Genomic DNA, 23,655 nt, shown 5'->3' on the forward strand with positions numbered 1-23,655 from the left:
CGGGCAGGGCCGGCCCCGCCGTCACTTCCCGGGGAGGCCGAGCCGGGAGCCGCCGCACCGGAGCCGAAGCCCTCGGTAACCAGCGCGGGGAAGGGGCTGCGGCACCGGGGGTCTGCCCGCAGCGGGGCCGGGGCCGTGCGGCTCGTCCCCGGGGGGGCCGCCGGGGGGTGGGAGCCCCGCAGCCGGTGTTCCCGTGCTGCCCCGCTCGGCCCCGGGCTGCGGAGGGCTCCCCAAGGAGCCCCGCTGCTTTATCCTGAGCCTCAGCGCCCCAGGGAGCAAAGCCCTTGAGGGGGGGTTCGGTGCCTGGGTTGTAGGTGCAGGGGAAGGGGAGCCGGGCCTCGCCGCGCTCAGCTCCCTCCTGTGTGTCCCTGGGTTAGCCAGGACCTGTGGCTGCTGGTGTCACACAGACACAGCCGGTTCTGGGTAGAAAAAGTGTGGCTGCAGCCCCTGAGCAAGCTTCTTCCTGGAGAGCTTCGCTGCTGGGAACGTGCCTGAGGGTCCAGCAGTGAGGCTGCGAGGTTGGTTGAGGAAAGCGCGCTCGTGATGGACCAGAGCTCACTGCTGGGGGGAGAGATGAGGTTGGTGGGGCTGTGCCGGCACTGCTAGGAGAGCTGGGGGGCTCACAGGGAAGGGAGCAGTGGAGGAGGAAAGGGGACATCATCCCCAGGAGGATGGCCAGAGAGCTGCCGCCCGGCTGGCTCGCTCTGCTTGGGGAGGAACTCGCAACCCCGAGCGATTGCACAGTTGGGGTGAAAAATCCTCAGGCAGCTGGCAGAACTCACCCATATTCATTCATTTTTCTGTTGCCGGTGTTTCATTGGGGTTGTGTGTAAATGCGTGTGTGGTAAGTGCCGGCCCTGGAGAGAGAAGGGCAGATTTACCTTGTACAGACCTTTGTCATTGCGCCTTTTGTCCTTGGTGGCTGATACAGGAGTCAGCTCCCTGCCTTTTGAGCTGACTCCTCAGTCTTCTGAGTGTGTATTTTAAAGCAAGTTCCCATCGGCAATCCTGCTTGTTCTTTCGTGCACGCTTCCATTAATGTGAGAAAATACCAAGTCTTTTCACTCGAAGGGAAATTGCCTTGTGTGTGGCACGAGATGCTGGTGGTGGTGGACACTGCACACGTGGATGGAGGGGATGTCCTGCTCAGAGGCAAGCACGGTGCTTTCAGCTTGAATTCTCTGAGGCGGTATCAAACCACAGAAAGGGTTATAAACCATTTTTCTTCTTAATGCTGGAGCTTCTCAAGGGAGAGAAGAAAAAGTGTTAGATTTATCAGCACACCAGGAAAACTCCAAGAGGCATAGAAGATTTTTAGGAGCTGAGTAAATCTGTCCTTTATAGCATGCCCCCAGCTGGCTCTGTAGCTGTAGCCCCATAAATGTGCCATCACTGTTATAGCTCCCCTCTATGTACAAACACATTGGTTATTTTTTTGCAGGAGATTTGCCTTGTGTTCCTTTGGCTTTGCAGAAACAGTAAAGCAAACAAAACTTATTCCTGTTACTGGCCTTGTTTTCCTTGCTGCCTCGAGAGAAGCAATGGCACTGGTATTGTTTACCTTACGGGTCCATGCCGTCTCTCCTAATTGTGCAAGTGTTTCTCCTTGAGATGAAGCTTTCCAAATCCCCATTTTCCCTGCAGATGGCAGGAGACCATTGCTTGCCGTGCCCTTGGATCAGGATCTGTAAGGTCAATTCAGCAGTTTTTCAGCCCAGCTAGGATGGCACCTTATGCTGCAGCGTTTCTGAGTTAGTTTCCCAGCTTGTGGCGGTTCTTAGCACAGATTCTATTTTAATTTGGATCTGCATTCTGCTAAGCAAGTGGCAACCTGTCTTGAACACCAGCTACTAGTGGCTCAGATCTTTACCCAGTGTTTCTCAGCTGCAGGAGCATCCTTAAAGCTGCTGCCAACGTGTGTGCTCGAGGGAACGTGGTTGTGCCACAGCCTCTTCATCTCTGCTGGCCTCCTGACTTGGCGCCTCGCCTATCGCTTCACGTCGAGATGATTAAAAGGAGAAGCTGCTGGGCTGATTGAAGGAGACAGCTTGCTGGACACAGGGGGTTGTTCTGAAATTCTGCAGCCCCGATCGGGAGGCTTTAGTTGACTTCAGAAACCCTTGTAGTTGAAATTGCAGGTCTTTTCCTCCTCTCTTGAGAGAAGCTGTCGCTTGTAGCATGTTTTTTTTCAGAAGGGAAAGGGTTATGGGTTGAGGCAGAAATAGTTTGAGTAGGTGAACCCACAGTGTCACTTCCGTGTTGCTGCTTTTTTGGTGACCTGAAGAGACTGATGCTGTAAGATGCTGGGAGATCTCACAGACTGCAAAGCCGTGGAGAGTTTCTGTGAAATTCCTCAGCTGTGCAGGGAGGAGGTGCGCACCTTTCACCGCCAAGCCAGGCAGGAGCAGAGGTTCAGCCAGGCACTTGTGGCACAGGCAAGTGAGCATTAAAGACTGTGTGTTTCAATGACACTTCGGATATATACTGTGAAAGAACTGAAATATCAAAGAAATTGCTAATCTGTGATTCTAAATATACAGAGAGAAGAGTTTATAAACCTGAAGCTTCCTCTAAGAGGAGAAATAAGAACTTGTGCCCCTGGGGACTGCAACGTGTTCATTCAACCAGAGGAAAGGAGAAAATAGCTGAGTGGGTGGGACTTTCCCTGAGGCGAGGGGGAGGAAAAGACAGCGCGAGTCTGACTTCTTCTGCAGCACCTTCAAAAACTTGACGGCTTTCCTACGAGTTGGAAAGCTTAGAGCCCGAGTGGCAGCGTGCAAATGCAGGTGGCTCTGTGTGATGGTTGGGATGGAGAGCAGTGAGACATTGGAGGAGGAAGGTAGGAGAGCAGGGAGCAAGGAGTGGTGTGGCAGGCAGGAGGAGCACGGCACTCGCATCCCCAGGGGAGGTGGCACTTCAGGGAGCTGCCGTGGTGAGCCCGGGTCCGCTTCATTCTCACTCCTTTATGTAATCTGGGTTCTGAATGAGTAGGTACCAACTGTGTAGGCTCTGTGGCTTCTCTTCTGGCATACGTCCTGTTTTTTTTTTTTTTTTTTTTAATGTGGGCTGCATCAATTCTTGCTGTTAGATTTTATTTAAATCTCAGTACTGACAGTAAACGGCAGTTCAGTGGGTTGTGCTGCTGAAATTGAAATGCCGTATGAGCTAAACAGTTTTCTGAAGGCTTAAAACATTGGTGGCAAAAATCTGTCTCATCTGCTCAAAGGTCCAAGAGCTTTCAGCGTGTTTTTTTTTTTTTTTTCCTGTTTTCCTCTTTCTGCTTGCCTGTAAGTAGTGCTCTAGACATAGGAAAAAATAGGTTGTGATAATATATGGCATTTTGTGGCATTTTTTTGGCCTTCCAGTGGTACCTGGTCCTTAGAGCTATTCTTGAATAGCACACAGCTTCCTGGCTGCTCTGGGAAACCCAGGAGCTCAATGAAGCATGTGGGGACATGTTATAGTGGTGCTTTTCCTTTTCTTTTTTACCCCTCTAATATTGAACCTGCCGGTTTCAGGGGGTCCTATGAAATGAGATAGTTATGTGGATGCTGGGGGCATGTTGAAGCCTCGCACCTAATTGACCTTGATATCTTCACGGTGCTGCTTCTTTGGATTCGACATCTGGTTGCACTTTTGCAATGCCTCTCATGTGTTTCTAGTTGCTACATTTGTCCTCAGCAACGGGGAGATCTATCTAACTTACGTCTCTTTCTTCCTTTTCCAGGGAAGCTAACAAACCACAGGCTACCAGGAGCAGCGTTGCAGAACAACCTTTTTCCACAAAGAGGAAGAGATTGCTGTGCTCAGGTCCTCGCCTTTCAGCAGTGATTCTGTGATGCAAATTCCAGGAATTTCATTTTCTGTGATAATCTTCTCTATGGCCTCTTCTTGCTGACGCTTGCCCCAGTGTTGGGCACAAAGAAAAAGGATGCTGAAGAATGGGTACCCTCCTTTTGGCTTTTAGAACATGGGCAGTTGTATAAAGGTACGTGATTGCTCTTCAGTCAGAGGGATGGAGTGTACGTGGAGGGCAGCAGAGGGGATTTGTTGGGCTGGAAAGCGATGGCCATTGTGGCAGGGTGTGTGTGTGTGCCTCATTGAAGCTTTCTGCATGCTAGCAACCACTGCTGCTGCTGTTGAGATGACCGATGAATAACTCCCCTTTTGTGTTTGCTCAAAAAAAAGGCAGTTTGAATGCACAATGTAGCTTCTCACTAACTGACTGGTGACATGGTGAGCTATATTGTATGCATCAGTGTATGCCAAATCGTTTGTCTGATTGTCACACACGTTCATCGCTGCTGCTGCTGCTTGTTCCATCTGCCAGCTATGTCCTATCAACCAAAGAGCATGTCGTTGTTCTGGGCGTAGTCTTTTTACTACATGTTTGTTTAGCAGCCCCCCAGTGAGAACTTGATTCTAGATCAGTGTCTCTAAAAATTGCTGTCATCTTAACAGTGTGCAAAACCAAGGTTTTAGCTTGCGTATTGATCAGGGAGAGTTTCAGCTGAGAGGTTTTGCTTTGCAGAAATGAGTAGGAAAAATACAGGTGGACTGTTTTTTGTTGCATTTGTACTTTCTGTACTAGAGGCATAGGGTGAAAAAAAAAATAAAAAATCAGCCCTACCCTAGGAAGATTTTGTTCTGAACAAGTAGGGTTGATCTTGTCCACAACCCTTTTATTCTGTTCCTTTTTTCTAAGGTTGCTGATTGAGGGTCAGTTTCTGTCCATTTTGGTGGTGGCTCTGTTATGCGCTTTCATGGTAGTGTAGAAACTTGTGACTTGCTTCCTGTAGGTGTGAGAGTTTGGGTGAGTGGCTTTCAGATGTTGCTGAAACTGGTGATCCTGCAAAAAGTAGCCCCTTATTGCAGTACCCGGAGCACACTGTCACTGGTTTCTGAGGATAATATGTTCTCCTTTTAGATCCCTGAATCTGTAATGGTGAGAGAACTGTTCCTTGTAGCATGCTGTGCTGTTTGTGTATTTCAGTCTTTTGGAATAATGCCTTAGGGATGTCGTTGGAGAGGAAAAATGGATGATAGGTATTTGCCTGAGGAATCATAGATTAAATTTAGGCCAATGTGTGTGAGGAAGAGTCATTGGACTGGACTTGGCCTATTTTGTGTTCTAGATGCAGCTGTGATCCTCGGCTGTGTGTCTCACCGAAGGGACCTGATGTTTTACATTATTGGTAAGTGAAGGAAAGGCTGCCACTGTATTTGTTGACCTCTCCATAGGCTTTAGAGGAATTTCTTGAAAGCCCCGTCTTTCACGTTAGCTTAGAGTCTACCTAACAAACATGAAGTTATTGTCACCCTGCATTGTGCCTTCCACCTGGCAGACTTGCCCCTTCTCCATTCTTCTTGTTTCCAAAGTCCTTCCATCAACCTCACTTGTAAGCCATTCCCTTACTCTTTCTCCTGAGAACTAGTGCAGGGTTGTTGCCTCCATGATGCTTCTTAATCCAGTCTTAATGTGATGTGCAGGGCTTGTGTGGTTACCTGACTGTTTCCTGTAAAGGAATCTTTGTAGTTTTAATTTGCAACTCAGAGGGAATTCCTTGCTTCTGTTGGGGCATCTGCTGGCCATAGCTGAGACTCGGTACCACCTTTACCTATTTCTCCTCTACTTGCAGTCATTTGCAGTGTTTCAAGGGACGTGTTATTCTCTAACCTAACTTCTAGCATAACACAAGCCATAAATGTTTGCACAATAGCTTCTGCCTTGAACATCTAATTCGCAATTGACTAGAATGTCGTTAATAAAAGGCGTCGTCTTGGGCTGAGGAAGGTGGGACCTCCGTGCCAGACTCAGCCGTGCTGCTGCAACCAGCCTCTGTTCTCTCCTTGCTGCAGGTGGGATCACAGTATTTGTGGTAGCCTTCTTCTTCACCATTAAGTTCCTCTTTGAGCTTGCCGCACGTATAGTCAGCTTCCTTCAGCATGAGGACCGGGAACGCCGAGGGGAGCGAACTATTTATGACTACGTGCGAGGCAACTACCTGGATCCCCGGTCCTGCAAAATCTCCTGGGATTGGAAGGACCCCCACGAGGTGGGCCACAGCATGGCCTTCCGAGTGCACGTAAGGGAATATTTCTGTTTCCACATATCTTTGGGGGCAGGGACAGAGGTCTGAATTAGGGGTGGGCCCTTCAGTTTATTTTTGAGAGTGGGGGACAGGGGGGGAAACAAGTTGGATGTAACTTAAGAGTAGGAAAGCTTTCTGTTTGTGTCTTCTGCTCCCCCCAGTCCCAAAAGACCAAGTCTGGGGGAATGGAACAATTATACAAATGAGATTGGTGAGGGGCCTGAACACTGAGGGTTTGGAGCTTTGTGGAGAAAGTTTGAGCAGGCTTTGTTGGGCTCGTGTGCTTTCTGTCCCACCTTCCCCACCCAGAAGGGTATCAAAGCAAGAAAGGTTCAACTAGGTTGCCGTACCCATCCATTTTAGGGAGGTGAGAAAACCCTTCTGCTTTTGGTGTATGAGGAGCAGTTCTCACTCCAGGACAGGCAGTGAAAAAGAGCTGAAAGGAAAGGGACTTGTTTAGTTCCTGCTATTTAAATTTACCCCCTTCACCTCACTCAGTCTCACTCATGGCAGCTCCAACAGTCTGCCTGTGCACACCATACTCATCTCCTGTTTGCTTAGTCCTTAATTCACCAGCAGTAGCTGTTGTATGCACTGGTTCCTCTCCCTGCCAGTCAATACACACACTCCTTCAGGCTCTGTATGCCCTCTGTATGCAGGGAACGGTGGTAACTTTCTGCTGATGGCAGGAAGGATTTATCCTGCAAACCAAGCTGCACACTCAGGGTTTCAAGATGTAATTCTTTTCATGCAAGGGAGTACTGGTTAAGGTGTGCCAAAATTGTCTGCCGGATAACTTGTGATGGAGCTGAGTGATTGTGTCTAACAAGTTTTTTTTCATGCTGATGCTTCTTAGCAGCATGATAAGAAGCTCCTTAAGGTCAGCATCCTCAACATGTTGTTTTCTGTAATAACTCAGTGAGAGCTTAGCTGGGCACAAATGGACAAGACAGTCTTGTTTCTCTGAAAGGACATGGCTTTGCTTTTCTCTTTCTTTGGGCAGTGTGTTCTCTTGTTTTCTCTTCTGATACACACTAACTGTGCAGAGAAGAAATGCCTGGAGGCATTTTCTTTTTGAGTCACTCATTTGAACCCTGATAGGAAAAAGAGAATGAGGTTGTTCAATGCCCCCTTGTGTCCTGTTGGTTCCGGAGGACGTAGCCTGTGTGAGAGAGCTGGCTGTTTGTTTCTATTCCTGTGCCGAGCTAGGGGTCTTGGCCTTGTTGTCCCTTTGTTGCAAGGTGACTTGTTTTCTGTGCACCATGTATTTCTGCTGACATGTTTTTCTCCATTTCCCATGCAGTTATTCTATAAAAACGGGCAGCCTTTCCCAGCTCACCGGCCTCTGGGGCTGCGAGTTCACATCTGCCATGTGGAGCTAGCAATTGATATTCCTGTAACCCAGGAAGTTCTTCAGGAGCCTAATTCCAACGTGGTGAAAGTGGCCTTCACTGTGCGCAGGGCTGGGAGATACGAGATCTCTATAAAACTCGGTGGCTTGAATGTGGCCTACAGCCCCTACTACAAGGTGTTTCAGCCAGGTAAGGCTTAGGTGGCCCTGTAATGATTCCAAAAGTAGATATGGAAAAATTGGAGGCAGTTAGGTGTACATATTTCCAAATAAAATAGATAAGTGACAGGGAAAGGGTTACCCTTCACCGCTATCTTCTTGCCACATGTAAATCCCAGCAATAACCTGTGATTAAAACGTACTTGTGACTACCAGTACGTGACTAAATAGAAGCTGTCTTACAGAATAAGCCATTAGTGCTTCTTAAACTCCCTAACTATTTGTGGCACGTTCTCAGTTTTGTAATAATTTCTTCGTGATCCATCTAGTACTCAGAGAATGCCTTTTATGAAAGTAAGCTGAACTGGAAATGCTGTCTTGATTTGATGCTTTTCCTCTTTTGAATACCCCCCTCTGTTCCTTTGAGCTCCAGGAACAGTTGCTACCTTTGAGTATATGCTTCTTTAGAAAGATTTCCTTTTTATCCTTTTTAAATTTTTTCCTTCTACTTTTGCTTTTTGATCAGCATCTTTTATATTTCAGACACATTTTCACTGATGGTACCTCCATTAAATTGCATTGTGAATAGATACAAAGCTTGCTAAGCTACCCTTTCAGAAAGGGGGAGCTCAGATTTAATTCGGGTATTCTTCAGGCTAAAGTTTATTTGATAAACTGAATTTACAGGTTTTCTTGGATGTCAGTGGGCTTGTCCTTTGTATTTGCAGTGAAAGCAAGTTCTAGAGCTGAAGGTTAGAATGGAGGACAGGATTTACTTTAGAGGGCTGGTAATTGGGCTTGTTTTATCAGTATTGAGATTCTGACCCAAGGTGACCCCAGTGCACCATGCTGCGCATTTTAGAGCTCAGATATGTTGATTTTTTGAATGTCAAAGCATAGAATATGTTGAATTTTTATCCATTTTCAAGGGGGATTGTGTTCCTAGTTGCTTTTCTTTTGTTCTTTCTGACTCTAAACTGTTGTTGTCTACTTCAGGGATGGTGGTTCCCTCCAAAACCAAAATTGTTTGCCATTTCTCCACTCTGGTGCTGACCTGTGGACAGCAGCACACCCTACAGATAGTTCCCAGAGATGAGTATGACAATCCCACCAGCAATTCCGTGTCCCTGATAGATGAGCACAATTACAGCCTCTCCATCCATGAGGTGAGTGCAGCCCTAACCCTGGCTGATCGTTTTGGGGTGAGCTGAGAGAATTGCCCTCTTTATTTTGTGTTTTTTGTCTAGCTGGGTCCTCAAGAAGAAGAGAACTCTGACGTTGTGTTTGAGAAGTCTGTGGTGTCCAACCGGCAGACTTGCCAAGTGTTCTTCCGACTCACGTTGCACTGTAGGGGATGTTTCCATGCCTGCATCTCCTACCAGAACCAGCCCATAAGCAATGGTGATTTTGACATCATTGTTCTAAGTGGTGAGTCAAGAGCTGCTCAGTATTCATTCTCTGAGTGTTCTCTTGCAGGATGCTACACACGTTTGTGCAGCAGAGCTGAATGTAGCATCTCTGCAGGCCAACCATGCTTAATTGCTCAAGGAATGCCTATTCATTTCAAAATGCTGAATTAATTTGTTGCCGACAAGGGAGATCTCTGAAGGCTGATGTTCTACTCCCTCATCAGATAAAACCATTCATGCCTTGATACCTATCTCAGGGGGGGTTTACCTCTGAAATTAGGCAGTTTGTGCTGCTTGCTAGTCCTTGGCATCTGAGCCATACAGAAAGTGAGCTGTGCATTGTATGTTGAGCTGTTTGGATGAGGATCATTGTATGAAACCGATGTGCTTTTTTTGTTGTTTGTGGTGGTTTTTGTTTTTGCTTTTTAAACTAGTCACAATCTGAAGTCAGGGCAGACAAACGACTACCTTGTAATGTTTGCATCCCACTCCAGTGTTCTCTTTATCAGAGTTTCACTTCACCAGGCTTTTTCCCTGGATGTGTAGCCTTCTGTTAATTCAAATCATAATTTACTAATTTGTTGTGGGTTCTTTACTTTTTGGTTCTGGGCTGCATTAAGATTTGCACAACTCTTATCCATTTCCTTCAGAGAATGAAAAGAATATTGTAGAACGCAACGTGTCCACCTCAGGTGTCAGCATTTACTTTGAAGCCTACCTTTATGAAGCTTCTAGTTACACCAACACTCAGTGGCACCTTCCACCAACACACTTGAGCTCCTCCCAGCGCCGTCCTTCTACCGCAACCGAGGATGAAGACGAAGATTCTCCCTCTGATAGCCAAACTCCTGAGAAAGTGAAGAAACCTAAAAAAGTCTACTGCTATGTGTCTCCTAAGGTAAGACCACAAAAGTACCAATCCTGAGTGCGTGCTCAAGGAACACAACAACTGAAGAGCTTATTTGTACCCTATGCATTGGCTCCACATTTACATGCCACAAATTTGGCTAAAAAAGTTTTGCCTGTGGGTAGACAGCAAACAGATTAATATTAAAATGCTCCTTGAAGCTTTAGGAAACAGTGTTTTTCTAGGTCTCATTCAAGCCTATTAGGAATCTTGTCAGTGATTATTCAATAGGCTTCCTTTTTGCCTGTCCTTTGCTCTGCTCAGGTCAGGCTAGCAATTCCCTTTCTCAGTTTTTGATACCTCTAGACCTGAACTTAGAGGAAAACACTTATTGGATTTTATGGATTTATCTTTCCTATTTCTTGAATGTTGCAGAGAAAATAAAAGAAAAAAGTGGTCAGGGTATGAAGGATAGATGTATAAGTAGAAGTAACATGATTCAAGCAAGTTGAGAGAAGCTGAAGATCCTGTTGTAATAAGATTTTTAGCAAAAACAATTACCCCTTCTTATTGTCTCTAGGCATTCAGGGAAATTAGAAAGAAAATTCCACTAAATCCTACTAATGAATTCACTTTGTTGATCTGTTAATCTGAAAGCATTCTGGAAAATGTGATAAGTATCAGTGTAAATGGCCAATCCAGGAATTGTTTTCCTGACAGAGAGAGAGGATTATGAAACAGTTGTAGGATGGAGGATGTTGCTAGAGATTTCTAAATCTCTGCAGCATTCAGCACTAAGAACTGACTTTGAGAATGAGTTGCTGGGTCCTCATGAGCTCAGCATCCTTTCATCCTTGGAGGGTTATTCTGGAATTTTGTAGTCTTTCCTGTTGCATTACTTGGTAAAGAAGATCCCCAGAAGTGGGTACTACTGCAGGCTCCCTGTAGATGACAAAGTTATGAATGTGTTCCTGATGTTTGCGTAATTGTTTCCCTGGATCTCTCTCTATATACCTAGAGCATCTGTCCCGTGCAATAGCTGACTGTTCTTATGCTGTTATTTAAGGTGTTTCTGCTCATAATTGCTCAGTGGAAAAATGCCAATCAACATTTTTTCCAGTCACTGCAGCTAGAACAGACTTGTGCAGAAAAATAGTTCTGTGTTTTCTCTAAAGATGCTAAAATTTCATCTCAGCTTGCTCTTCAGAAGGCAACAGTTCCACAATTGGTAGCCATTTGTTCTGGCAAAAATGCACTGTAAAAGAAACTTCTTCAGATCTCCTGGATTTAGCAATTACAAGGGCATTTTTGGTTTAATTTTTTTTTGAATTGGTTGTGAAAATTAAGGGATTGAAGAAGTAATAGCAAGAGTTCTGGTAGATAGAACGTAACTTTTTCCAGATTGTTTTTGTCACTGCCTTAGAATCTTGTCCTGAATTCAGTCTCTCAAGTGTACGTAATTTTTACCCTCCAATTAGACTGGTGATGTTCTACTGAGCACAGTGGCTTGCTGCTGTATAACCTGTACCTTGCTAGTATTCCACATGCATCAGAAGTGTGCATGGTACAGTCTTACTAACAAGTTGCTTAGTTCTGCATGCTGTTGCCAACTTTAAAGGTTTTTATATATTACACCACAGGAAGATTTCACCAAACTTTTCCAAAACCAGTCCCCGGGGTTAGAGGGAAGCCTAACTTCCATGTTTGTCCTGTACCTCAAGTGTTTCAGGGAATACCCTTAACGCATGCGTGCCCTTTGACATTTTCTTCTTGTTGTGATTACTCAGCAATTCTCAGTGAAAGAATTCTACCTGAAGATCATTCCGTGGCGCCTTTTCACCTTTAGAGTATGTCCTGGCACAAAGGTGAGTCTCTTTCCACAAGAGGTGGTCCTCGTAACTGAGAGTCTGTCTGTTTTTGGTTTTGTTTTCCCTTTGGAGAGAAGGGCTTCCGCCCACAGAGCACATTGTGTTGCATAAAATTCAGATTCTGGAATGCTGTAACAGTGCCTAAATTCTGCTAATATTTATGAGGAGGAGCCAGTTGTGTTACTCCTTTCTGCTTTTTGTCCCAGTTCTGGGCAAAAATCTTGATTCCTTTTGCATTTCCATTGTTTGTTTTCTTCATAACCACGCTAAAATGCTGTGACGGTGTCCAGTGAAGCCTGTAGGCTAGGGAATGAGGTTTGAAGCAGCCTCCCAACTGGAGTCCAGATGCTTGAAGTAGTGTTCCTGTTAACTGCATCCGCATGGGTGAGCAGAGGGAGTCTGAGAGCGCAGGTGGTCTTGCTGTCTGCTGTACGTGTTGTGCCTTTTACATTATGCATTAAACCCTTTCTCGCATCTTTTTGCTGCTAGTTTTCATACCTGGGTCCTGACCCTGTGCACAAACTACTGACACTGGTGGTGGATGATGGGATCCAACCCCCTGTGGAGCTCAGCTGCAAGGAGCGGAACATCTTGGCAGCCACTTTTATTCGCTCCCTGCATAAAAATATAGGTAAAGGGCCAGGGGGTGGGTACAGTAGCTGAGAGGTTAGTGCTTGTCTGCTAGTTTTGTTTGGGAATGAAGACTGTGAGCACTGAAGGACCTGTGATGGGAACTCCTGATTCCTGGAGTCTCACCTTCTGTTACTGGTGGTGCTTCCAGGGAACGTATTTCATCATGCCAGCTGTTCATGTTTGGCTTTTCTGTCATGCTCTTTAACAGTAAACCTGTACGTATATGAATGTCAGCAAGAGTAACTGCAAACTGCCTTTAGAGTTCTGTCCCAGGTGTTGCTGTAACAAACTCATCCTTGGACTGTAAAGCTGACCTGTACGGTTAGGTTTAGGAATGCCTTCTAGATGTTTGAAGTGCTGGCAGTTCAGGCCTGACACAAACTGTTACTGTTCACAGGAGGCTCAGAGACCTTCCAGGACAAAGTGAACTTCTTTCAGCGAGAGCTGCGTCAGGTGCATATGAAAAGACCTCATTCGAAGGTCACGCTGAAGGTCAGCCGTCACTGTCTGCTGGAGTCGGTGAGTGTACAGGTCACTTCACTAACACCCAGTGCTTTCTCCAACCTTTTTCTTCATCTCAGTGCCTAAAGAAACCCAAACTGATGTGTGCCAGGGCAACCAGGTTAAAAATGATTAGTCCTTCTGTTTCAAGGTGGATGCCACTAGGCAGCTGGACACTGGAAAAAGAAGGAAGTCTTAAGGTAGCTCGTTTGTGTTCAGGTTTGGTAACAGGTGGGATGCCACGCTCCTCCTCAATGCCCAGTAAAATGGGATCAATTTCTGAAGCAATGAGGAAACTTCAGCTCTGATATTTTATTTTTAAAGGAACTTGTCAGAGTAAAGCAGGCCCTGAGAGATGTCTAGAGTAAATGCTTGCATAGCCAGTAAATGTAGGAGTTCTCCTGGTACTATTCTGTCCTCATTTTACACTGGGACCTGAGGCTCTGAGAGAGGCAGTTCATCTGGACTAGAACTGAGGACAGAAGCTGGGGTCCCTAAGTCCTAATCTACTGTTTTTCTGCTACAGAGCTATTCAGTGAGGTGAGCTCTCATGTCAGGTATTACTTAGCTGCACGCATGGAACTATTGCATTGGTAGTAGTGGTTCGGTGTCACGGTAAAGTATTCTGTAGAGTTCTTGCATTGAGTCTTCACTGAACCTGACCTGAACTGATACATTCATATAATACAATGCTTAACTGACATTCTAAATACTGTGTACACAGAGCAGGCAGTTATCCTGACTTATTGTTTCCACATGTGTCTCCTAACAGAAATGTTATAAAGATGGAAAAACATTTCTGGGGAAAGCAGGACTGGCTGGGATTCCCCTTGATTTACACTCAGTAAATCTGTGTTTTGGAATATTTTCTGCACGTACAAGCTTGCACTGTTTACAAGATTAAGTTTCAGTTAATAGCTTCATAGAAAATGACTTCATTTCTAACAGTATTTCCATGACTATTTTTCTTGCTATTTTGGAAATTCCTGCACTGTCATTAGCAGTGGTGTTACAGCCTAGTAAGACGAAACAAATTCAGTGCCATAATAATAAATGTAAGCTTCAATGTACAAGGTTGACAGGCACAAAAATGTGACCAGTGTGTTTAGCCCAAAGCAGTGACTAGCATGATGCTCTAATCTATTTGAAGATGAACTAAGCCAAAGCTAACTGTATGATTGAGGACAGCTGTGTAGCGTTTTTTTTTTTCTTTAATTGGAATCCAGAATCGGGACAAAGGAAGTTCTCGACACTTGGAAGACTGTTACTTTTTTGCTTCGTGACTTGCTTTAAGTATGAACTCAGTGAACCCTTCAAGCTATTTTTCTAATGCTCTCTGAGAGGTTCCTTTTTTAAATCTGACTCGTGGGCTGAAAGTGCTTTAGAGAAATTGCTCCTACCCACAGGCATTTTAATACTTTAAACAATACTGCAGCCTTGAGAGGGATATATCTGGGTTGCGCTAAGACTATTGTTAAACCTCATACTGGTTCTGAGATGAGTTGTATTTTGTGCATAATGTTTCTCTGCTTCTCTTAATAGAAGATGAGGAATTGGCTTCTATGGCTTTCAACAAATAAGAATTAGACCTTAGGAGTTCCTAATTCTCCGTTTTATACTTTGGAGTACTAGATTGTGTTTCCTGTGTACTCTGTTGCTTAAATTGCCCATCCACATGAGCAGGATTTTATATTGGTTGCAGGATGCCAAGCAGTGACAGCTGTTGCTATTTTACTTTTTTCTTCTTTTCAGTCTTTTAAAGCAACGCGAAATTTTTCTGTTTCTGACTGGAGCAAAAACTTCGAAGTGGTTTTTCAAGATGAAGAAGGTGAGTTATCCTGTGAAGTTATTTGAGGAGGAAGTGAAGGGAATGACAGTGGAGTTCTTAGTCTGCAATTCTGTTTTCTTGTAGCATGTCTGTCCTTCATGGCTTTCCAGCTCTCACTTTCTCACAGATGTTAGTGAATTATCCTTCTGGTGCTGTGTATCCCTACCCTACATAGGGACCTGGAGCTCCCTAAAAATGTAAAAATGTCTATATCAGGGCTCTGTTTGGGAGCAGAATGTAGTGTTCCGGAGTCCCTGTCTACTGCTTTCTTTTTGCTACAGAGCTTTCATTGAGATGAGCTTTCATCTCAGGTAATACTGAGCTGCATGCACGAAACTGCATGCACGAAAAGTTGATGACCCCTGAATGACTAACTTGTTTTATCTTGTAGCTTTGGATTGGGGAGGTCCACGCAGAGAGTGGTTTGAGCTCATCTGTAAGGCATTATTCGATACCTCCAGTCAACTCTTCACCCGCTTTAGTGATAACAACCAGGCCTTGGTGAGTCTGCAGTTCCCTGTGTTGAATAGTCAAATCTAAACTCTGTACATTGACATGCTGCTGGCTAAATAATACTGCTGCTAAGTTGAGAAGTGTGCAGCCTTATGCATTTATAGGAGGCCTGCCCAGTCACTTCCACTGCCTTTCTCAAAGCTTTGCAGAATGATCTTAACCCATTGAAATGCAAAAGAACTGGTTGGAGGAACAGCAGAGGGTTGCCAGTGAACATAGGGACTCCAAATGTGTAATAATTCAAGTACATTTTTAATAAAGGTCAGACAGAAGCTTTAACTACTATGGTTGTAGTGAGAGAACATTTGGACAGCTAACAAGGCCAAGTACTCACCCCTGCGAGGGACGGAAGAAGGAATTGAGCAGTGAAGCTGTGACAATATGGGGAGATGGCTCCTGCTGGAGCCCGTAGGAGTGGCACATCCAGTATTGTCTTAGCTCAGAAGTGGGTGGTTGGAAATGATCAGAGACTGCTAGCTTTAGTCAAAAGGAATGTTCTTTTAGTTAGGATAAACTTCTTAGCCAGACCTCTCAAGTCTTAAGTACCAATAATTTTACCACCATAGCAGTCAGCAGGGAAGGCTGGATTTCTGGAGAAGAGGAGGTGGCATCAGAGCGTTTAGAGGTTTTGTTGGGTCTGAGTGTTTCAGAATCCATTTCTGCTCTCACACAGCCTCTGACCTGTGGATGCGAACCACTTTGTATTCTTCATAGGCAGGCTCAGGCATTTCATTCAATTGCTTGGCTCTGAGGATATTACCCTGAAGTTCTTTGGACACCTGAGAAATGCGGCTTGAGCTGGTCCTGTACCTACTGTTTGTGCTAGCCTTGTCTGGTACTCAAGTATTTCATTTTGTTTTCTCTTTACAGGTGCATCCGAATCCAGTGCGTCCCACGTGCGTACGACTCAAACTGTATGAATTCGCCGGCCGCCTGGTAGGAAAGTGTCTTTATGAGTCATCCCTGGGAGGTGCTTACAAACAGCTGGTGCGAGCTCGCTTCACCAGATCCTTCCTGGCTCAGATCATAGGGCTCCGTATGCATTACAAGGTAAAGCTTGGTCTGGGAAAAGGAGGAATATCAATGTGGTAGAAACATATTCAAAGTCCTCACTAGCAACGTATGTAATTTTTTCTCTTGCCTCTTCTTTCTCACATTCCTTTCTCCTTTTCTTTTTTTTTTTTTCCTGCTCAGTATTTTGAAACAGATGACCCAGAATTCTATAAATCAAAAGTTTGTTTCATACTGAACAATGATGTGAGTGAGATGGATCTGGTCTTCGCTGAAGAGAAGTATAGTAAAACAGGACAGCTGGAGAAGGTGAGGAGGCAGTTCCTGAACATGGGGCAGTTTAACTCCTTCCAAACTGTACCAGGGGAGGCTGAGGATTGTGTACCCCAGAAAACTGAGCTTACTCTAGGTGTTAGCAAGGAGGATTTATTCTGGGTGGGAGTTCAGGTTTGAGGAATGCTGCTGGTCACACTCATGTGAAGTGTTCTCCTGTTTTCAGGTGGTTGAACTGGTGACTGGAGGAGCTCAAGTACCAGTAACCAATGAAAATAAAATTTTTTATCTGAATCTGCTTGCACAGTACAGGCTGGCCAATCAGGTTAGGGAGGAGGTAGATCACTTCTTGAAAGGTAACATGCTCTCTGCTTCCCTCTCTTTTTTGCTGTTATGTCCTTGGGGCCAGCACTTGCTTGCTCTTCTCTCTTCTTTTCTTCTAGGTCTTAATGAATTAGTTCCTGAGAATCTACTGGCTATTTTTGATGAAAATGAACTTGAGGTAATTGCTGGCTCCCTAAGCATCTCTACCCTTATTTCCCCTCCTCTCTGACAAATGGAGAGCTTTTGGATCTGGAATAAAGCCAAAACGTTTCTTCTCTAAGCATTTTAAGCATTTATGATTCGGACAGTAGCTGTGTTTTTGTTTTCTGGCCTTCTGTCTGACTGCAGTCTCTCGTCTTTCAGTTGCTTATGTGTGGTACTGGAGATATCAGTGTTTGTGACTTCAAGGCACATGCTGTAGTGGTAGGAGGATCTTGGCACTTCCGTGAGAAGGTAGGTGAAAAGCTTTCTCCCTCCTGTTTGCTGTCAGCAATTAGCCCAGCTACAGAAGCAGGCAGCTTAAACTGGGAACAGCTTTCTTGGTTGGAAATCAGGCTTACGGAAGGACAAACTGCAAGATCTGGGAGTCAAGAGCATGACTCCAAGCATTATGAAATAACATTCCCCCAGAGGGTTAACCTTCAGCCTTGCTGAGCAGAGATTCTTAATCAGTTGGAAGCAGGAAAAATCCAGCAGCCACGTTCTTTTTAAGAAGAGCCAACAAAACCCTAATTAAATGCAGTTCAGCAGGACATCAAGAAGAAATGGTGGGAATTATTGCTAGTGAAGACTTTCATGGTAGTGAACTTATCTCTAAGGGATGCTTTAAGATCATGATTGCAGCCCACATGGAGCGTTTGGAGTTCAGTGCTGTGGTAGAGACTACTGATGTAGTAGCCTATATTTGTGCCTTGTAATTGTTCCCATCCCTCCCTGCCTTTCCCAGTGGGAGGAGTATGGGAATGGAAGTAGCTTCATTTAGAAAAATAGAGGAAACTGCCAAAACACCCAGGCTGAAGAGAGATTGGGAGTGCAGTGTTCTAGCTGTAAACACTGGGATGGCTCCACCTTCCTGCAAAAGTATCAGAGGATGTGGAAAAGCAAAAGATTCGCATAGTGCAAGAAGCAAGCGAGCTTCTCCATTGTAAGCCTACCTGGTTGTCTGTACAGGTGTTTCTAAAAATAAATAAAATCTCTAAGGAAAGCAGAAGTATTTCTGTTTTAAGGGAAAGGACTTTTAAGAAGGAACTATGTAATCCTTGCCTCTGACACACCTGGTGAAACAGCAAATTGTGACTGTTAGTAAAGCATTAGCTTGCAAGATCAATTGACTGATCTTCTTGTGACCTGCTCATATTTTATATATTTTACATAAATATATGTTATATATATTGAATTGCTGACCTTACCTTTACTGCTGCCTAACAGGTCATGAGGTGGTTTTGGACTGTGGTCTCCAGCTTCACACAGGAGGAGCTGGCCAGGCTGTTGCAGTTCACAACTGGCTCATCCCAACTGCCCCCGGGAGGGTTTGCTGCACTCTCTCCATCTTTTCAGATCATTGCGGCTCCAACTCACAGTACTTTGCCAACAGCCCACACTTGGTAAGTATCCCGGAGGAGTAAGAATTTCTGCGTTGTGCATTGGGAATGACACTGGCTATTTGTGGTGGGCAAGCAGCATATAGCAGGTAATGTGTGGGATATGCGTGTTAACCCGTCTAAAATCAGCTGATGTCCCCTTTCAGATCTGGCCTGAATGGGATTTTTCTTTTGTCTTACAGTTTTAACCAGCTGTGCCTCCCTACATATGACTCCTACGAAGAAGTGCACAAGATGCTGCAGCTAGCTATCAGCGAGGGTTGTGAAGGCTTTGGCATGCTGTGATTTTTTTCCCCTTTCCAGGAGACCGTTCAGCCTCCTGGCTCTTTGTGGCAAGACCCAGGTTCAGTCCATTACTTGTTCTTCCCTTCACATGGGTAATGAAGGCAGGGCAAAGACTCTGTGTAAAGGAATTTGTCATCCAGAAGATGTCACGTGGCCTTTCCATATCTCAAATATGTCATCAAGACCTCATCTTTTTCCTTTCCTTCATTCTCCCTTTGGTTCAGTGTGAAACAGCAGCAGGAGTGTGGTGTGCTCATCACGGAAATACTGCACAGGATATCCCTGCACCCCGTACACCCGTCCGTCTGTGAGAAGAGTACATGAGCAGAAGTTGCAGTGAGGTGCAAGCAGCGTGCTGAGCTGCCTTGATCGTAGCTCTCAGGGAAGAAGGGGGAAGACCAGTGTGGAGCTCTGCTGGAAACCTGGTTCATGGGAAGCCCTAGTAACTTCCCACGTCTTGGCTCAACTCCCCCAGTGATGCTCCCCAACAGCTCATCTAACTCCATCACTCATGAAGGGTGCAGGGTTGTCCCTCCTTCCAGCACCTGTCCCAGAAGGCTTTCTGGTTCTCCTTCTCCGTCTTGCTCTGGATGCTGCTATCCCGTCACCCGTGCCACTGAGAAAAATGGGCAGTACCCCTCCCTGGAGGGAGCAACCCAGGGGAGATCAGTCTCATCAGAGCACAAGTGCTGGCCCTGACAGTGATTCTGTACTACCTCCACCAGGGTCCAGCAGCTGAAGCGTCCTTCTCCAGCAGCAGCTGGTAATGAGCCTTTGCAAATGAACTGGAAGAGGAGTTTCTCCTCCGCTGAATGTTTCTGATTAAAGATGTTGCACAGGAAGCTGTCCCACGCCCTTGCCTTCTTTTTCCTTCCTCAGGAGAGAGGGTATGGGCATGACTGTGATCCCTCAATGCTGAACACCAATGCCTATCCCACCGTCACCTTCAGGGTATGTATGTGATGTAGGAACAGTGGCAGGTCGGTAAGCAGCTACGATGCGCGCTGGTCTTGTGTTGTGGGGGCGATGGTACTGGGCAGAGCACCGTACCTCCTCCCAGCCACACCACAGGGTCTTGGCTTCTACCTCTGTCATGCAGCAGCCTGAGGCTTCTCTCTCTGTACTGCATTTCAGGCAGAGTTTGCAGAGGGTTGTTGGTGCCTGCAGAGCAGCTGGCTTTCTGTCCTACCTACCTTCTTCCTTGAGCTCTCCTTTTCCTGCTGCCCCGTTCAGGGCTGCTGGCTTTCCAGCACAAAATGTTAATTAGAACTTCACTCAGACGATCACTCAACAGCCTGCACGGATGGTACATCACACCCACCACTGTCTGGCTTGCGGGGAGAGGAGTGGGCAGACCTGCACGATTAGGGTGTGCCAAGCTGGCAGTCTGTCCAGCCGTCCCAAGGAAATAAAGGGAACGGGCACCTGGGAATCTTGATAGGTTCTTCAGTGAAGCAGGATTCACGAAGATCTTTTAAGTTCCCAGCAGTTTCTTAGTTCAGATCAGGAGTCAAAGGCGTGCTGGCAAGTGTGAGAAACCTGCATTGCTGCTGCTTGCAATGTAACCTACACGGGATTATGGAATGGCTGGATTTCTTCCAGAATAGAGTCTCAAGCTGGCACCCCTGAGCTAACTTCAGAACACCATATTATATAAAAATTCACTTCATCCTCTTCAGCCCCCTTCTGTCCTCAGTCTGATCCAGGCAGACTTCTGCACAGTAAGAATTTTTTAAGATAACTGTATATTCTTTTCCCAGTGTAGCTTAGTTGAGTTGACTGGGAATTTGGGGAAACATTCTATATCTAGAAAGTGTTTCTGTTAAGGCAGCATCTTAGCCATTCTTGGTCTGAGTGTGCTACTTCTGTACAGAAAGATACAAGCCATTTTGGTGCCAAAAAGCAGCCAGCTGAGCATTGAGACTACTCAGGGGGATCCTTTGCCCTGTGAATTCATTCCATCACTGGCACCGAGATGCTGGGAGACTGCCAGCTTGAGAGGTGCCACCACTGCGCTCTGACAGGTCACTTCAGTAGTGTCTGTGCTCCCCTTTCTAGCGCAGCCTCCGTTTTGTAGGGTCCTGACCTTTGGGTGGAGAGCACAGTGCTGTTTTTTACACCGTGGGTGGCTTCCATGGTCAGTACAGGCGTGGCTGCTGTCTTCTCTGCACCACCACTTGACTGCTTTCTCCGGAGATTGAGAGAAAGGTGGCGGTGCTTGGCTTGACTCCTGTTTGCTGGGAGGTGCAGCCTGCCGCCCTTCCCGCGTTGCAGCCCTGTCTTGCAGTCTCACCTGCTGAGAACATCTCCAGACTCGTAGGTATGGGCCAACTTTGCCAATGACATCTTCCTCAGGAATCCTCCCTTCTACTGAGCTGGACTTCTTTACTCTGAGGACGAAGTAGCCGGACATTGGGCAGTCTTCCTCTGCTGGAAAGAGCTCCTTAAAGTTTCTTACTGTACTACAGCCAGCACCCCACACTTCTCAGTGGCTGTACAGAGCCAAGGAACTTCTCAACACAAGCGCAGTCAGAACTGTGATGGGTGCAGGTGCTGTTAGTCAGTTAAACCCATCTCCATTGTCTCCACAGGCTCCTAGGTGATCCCGTGTTCCTGGGATCCATCACAATGTTTCTAAACTTGTCTCTAGCTTTATACCCTTAAAAGTGTGTTCACTTTTTATGCTGCCCTTACCACTGGCAGCGGGGATGCGCTCTGGTCATATGTTTTGTCTGACACAGGCTTGTTACTTTTCTTTTTATCCTTACTTATTCCCACTTGATAGAGGCACTTCCCTAGAAAGCTTTAGGATCCTGGTACCGTGTCAAACAGGTTCCACATTTCCTGAAGCTGTTTTTGGGGTCTGGCTTCAGCCTGCACCTGCAGACCATGTTGCATGTTTTTAGAAACCAGGAGCTGTGGATGATACAGGTCAGATTCTATTTCCCTCTGTTGAATTTCTGGCAGAGTTCAGCCAAAATTTGGAAGCCTGTGGTTGTAGTAGCTGATTTTGTAAATAGTTTGTATAATAAATAAAATATTTTAAAAATGCTGCCTTGTTGCTCAGTGTTCTTTCTGGGTTGTGCAGAGGGAATCGAGCTGAGTAATGGTGTCCATGGGTGAGGGGCTGCTTTGGGTCTCTGGGCCTCTCGTTGAGGCTATGTGCAGAGGGGAAAGGGTGAGCTCTGCCTTGCAGGGTGCTCGACTGAACCCAGGACTTGTGAGATCCTGGGAAGGGGCAGCATTCTGCTCTAGGGCTCGCACGCTGCTGTGAGGCTTCTGGAAAATGGGCAGAAGCAACTGGTAAAGCCAGAGGGTATTTAAGGAATCCTGTGTGTGCGTTAAGAATGCAGCTGGTGCAGTTAGGTTTTAATCTCACCGTGTGCCACCTGACTCACTCTGAGCTGCAGGTGTTGATGCTGCTTGTGTTTCCCTGTACTGCCAAGAGGGCTGGATGAAAAGAGAAAGGGAAAGGGGAGATGTTTGAAACCTTTGTGTCTTCTTACATTGTACAAGAGGCTTTCAGATTGCAGGGTGCCTGTGTGTGCAAGTGCCTGCTAACAAACAACTTGGTAAGGTTTCAGCTGGTAACCTTCAGAGGCCCTACTGAATTGCTGTGATTCTCTGAGCTTGAGCTGCTCACAGCTTGGATGAAAAGTGCTGCATTTACCACTAGTTTTCCTTGGACTGTGTGTTTTTTATTTTTTTTTAAGATTAAGTATTAAAATATTAATTTTTAAGCTTGAGTAAATTCTGCAAAGTATTTGTGTCTGTTAGCATTGCTGCCTATAAAGCAATGAAAACAGCATTTCCTGAGCTGTGCAAATATTTAGTCCATCTTCGGACTGCGTAGCATTGGCTCTCTGCATGCAGTCCGCCATGTAACTTGGCAGATGCTGTTACAGATTGTGAAACCAGCATCTAGCCTTGGTTCTGGCTGTCAAGCCCTGAGTGCTGGCTAAAGAAGAGAGTGAGCAGTATATGTGAGGTTTGGGGATTGCCTCTGGTATTGTACTGGGTGGTGGCATTATTTCGAAGCTCCCTATAGGAACAAGGCCTTCTTATTCTCGACTCAGAGGGGGCAGATGAAGCAGTGGTGTCATGAAGAATCCAGAGACTAAGTCCTAGCATCCCCTGGAAATCTGTGGTTGTGAGTCTAGAGCTGGGGTGAGGGCACTTAAAGGTGAATGACTTCTCTGCAGCCTGACCAAAATGATGCACAGCAAACCACGTGGACGTGTCTTTATGTGCTGTGCCTGGTATTTCTCGTGGGAAGAGGGCCAAGCTGAGGCTGGCATTTTCAGAAACACGATCCCTTTGGGTGTGAAGGAGAGCTTGGTGGACTGGATGACTTCAGCGTGATGTAGGTGCTAAAGTTTCTGCCCCTGATGGCAGGATGTGTGATACCATCTGGCTGCCCTGGTCACCACTTTATTGTGATGTTTTGGAGAGGGAGCGGTGACAGTGACCTGCTGCTGAATCCACAGCCTCCATTTGTCCTGGCATGGGCTTGGGGTGGGGAGAGAAATGATGCCTGTGCACTTCATGCTGGAATCCTACATGCCCCAGCACAGCTTCAGTAACAGCAACTACTCGCCTGGTGTCTCGGGACCCTTGGTTCTACACTCGGCCACTTGACAAGGTAGCTGTGCTGCTTGGGAGTCTGGGCTTTGTGCGTTCAGTTCCTCTGCCAAGCTTTGTGTGCCTTAATTGTAGAACTACTGAGAAGGAATTTCTTCAGATAACCTGAATGAGTGGAGCACTGGGGGAAATATGCTTTATTTGGATAGTTGTTTTTTTTTTCTCTTTCAGCTGACCAGCTCAGCTATAACGTTATGAACCAAGCAGTAACTCCTCGTTCCCATAGTGAATATGTACGCTTTTTATGTTTCTGGCTGTTCTGCTACCATCTTGTGTCTGACTGGCACATGAGAAAAAAGTTCAAACATATGATTATGGG

The 23,655-nt window shown here is 45.9% G+C and overlaps 1 protein-coding gene across 2 annotated transcripts; it reads left to right on the forward strand.

Moving 5' to 3' along the window:
* The first annotated feature begins 8 nt into the window (after positions 1–8).
* On the forward strand, positions 9–21,747 carry AREL1 (apoptosis resistant E3 ubiquitin protein ligase 1). 2 transcript variants are annotated; one of them, XR_014693190.1, is made up of 21 exons: positions 9–75; positions 3,728–3,988; positions 5,136–5,195; positions 5,860–6,086; positions 7,396–7,633; positions 8,599–8,768; positions 8,850–9,030; positions 9,662–9,909; positions 11,646–11,723; positions 12,216–12,357; positions 12,757–12,878; positions 14,613–14,688; positions 15,080–15,189; positions 16,072–16,251; positions 16,396–16,521; positions 16,712–16,841; positions 16,929–16,987; positions 17,173–17,262; positions 18,238–18,413; positions 18,593–19,458; positions 19,575–21,747. XR_014693190.1 is itself a non-coding variant. In XM_084519613.1 (20 exons), the coding sequence occupies exons 3-20, from the start codon at positions 5,180–5,182 to the stop codon at positions 18,693–18,695; spliced, it is 2,472 nt and encodes an 823-aa protein (XP_084375739.1). In that variant the 5' UTR covers positions 9–75; positions 3,728–3,988; positions 5,136–5,179; the 3' UTR covers positions 18,696–21,747. The 2 variants fall into 2 exon arrangements, 1 of the variants encoding a protein (XP_084375739.1); XM_084519613.1 differs by having other exon boundaries at positions 18,593–21,747.
* Positions 21,748–23,655: the final 1,908 nt, after the last annotated feature.

Source organism: Aythya ferina, assembly GCF_964211825.1.
Source record: "Aythya ferina genome assembly, chromosome: 5".
Taxonomy (NCBI): Eukaryota; Metazoa; Chordata; class Aves; order Anseriformes; family Anatidae; genus Aythya; species Aythya ferina.

Bases quoted from the DNA above. Each gene is read 5' to 3' on its own strand.
- AREL1 (XM_084519613.1), top strand. The intron at 9,910-11,645 runs GTAAGACCACAA...GTGATTACTCAG, and splicing joins ACTGCTATGTGTCTCCTAAG to CAATTCTCAGTGAAAGAATT. The intron at 17,263-18,237 runs GTAGGTGAAAAG...GCTGCCTAACAG, and splicing joins CTTGGCACTTCCGTGAGAAG to GTCATGAGGTGGTTTTGGAC.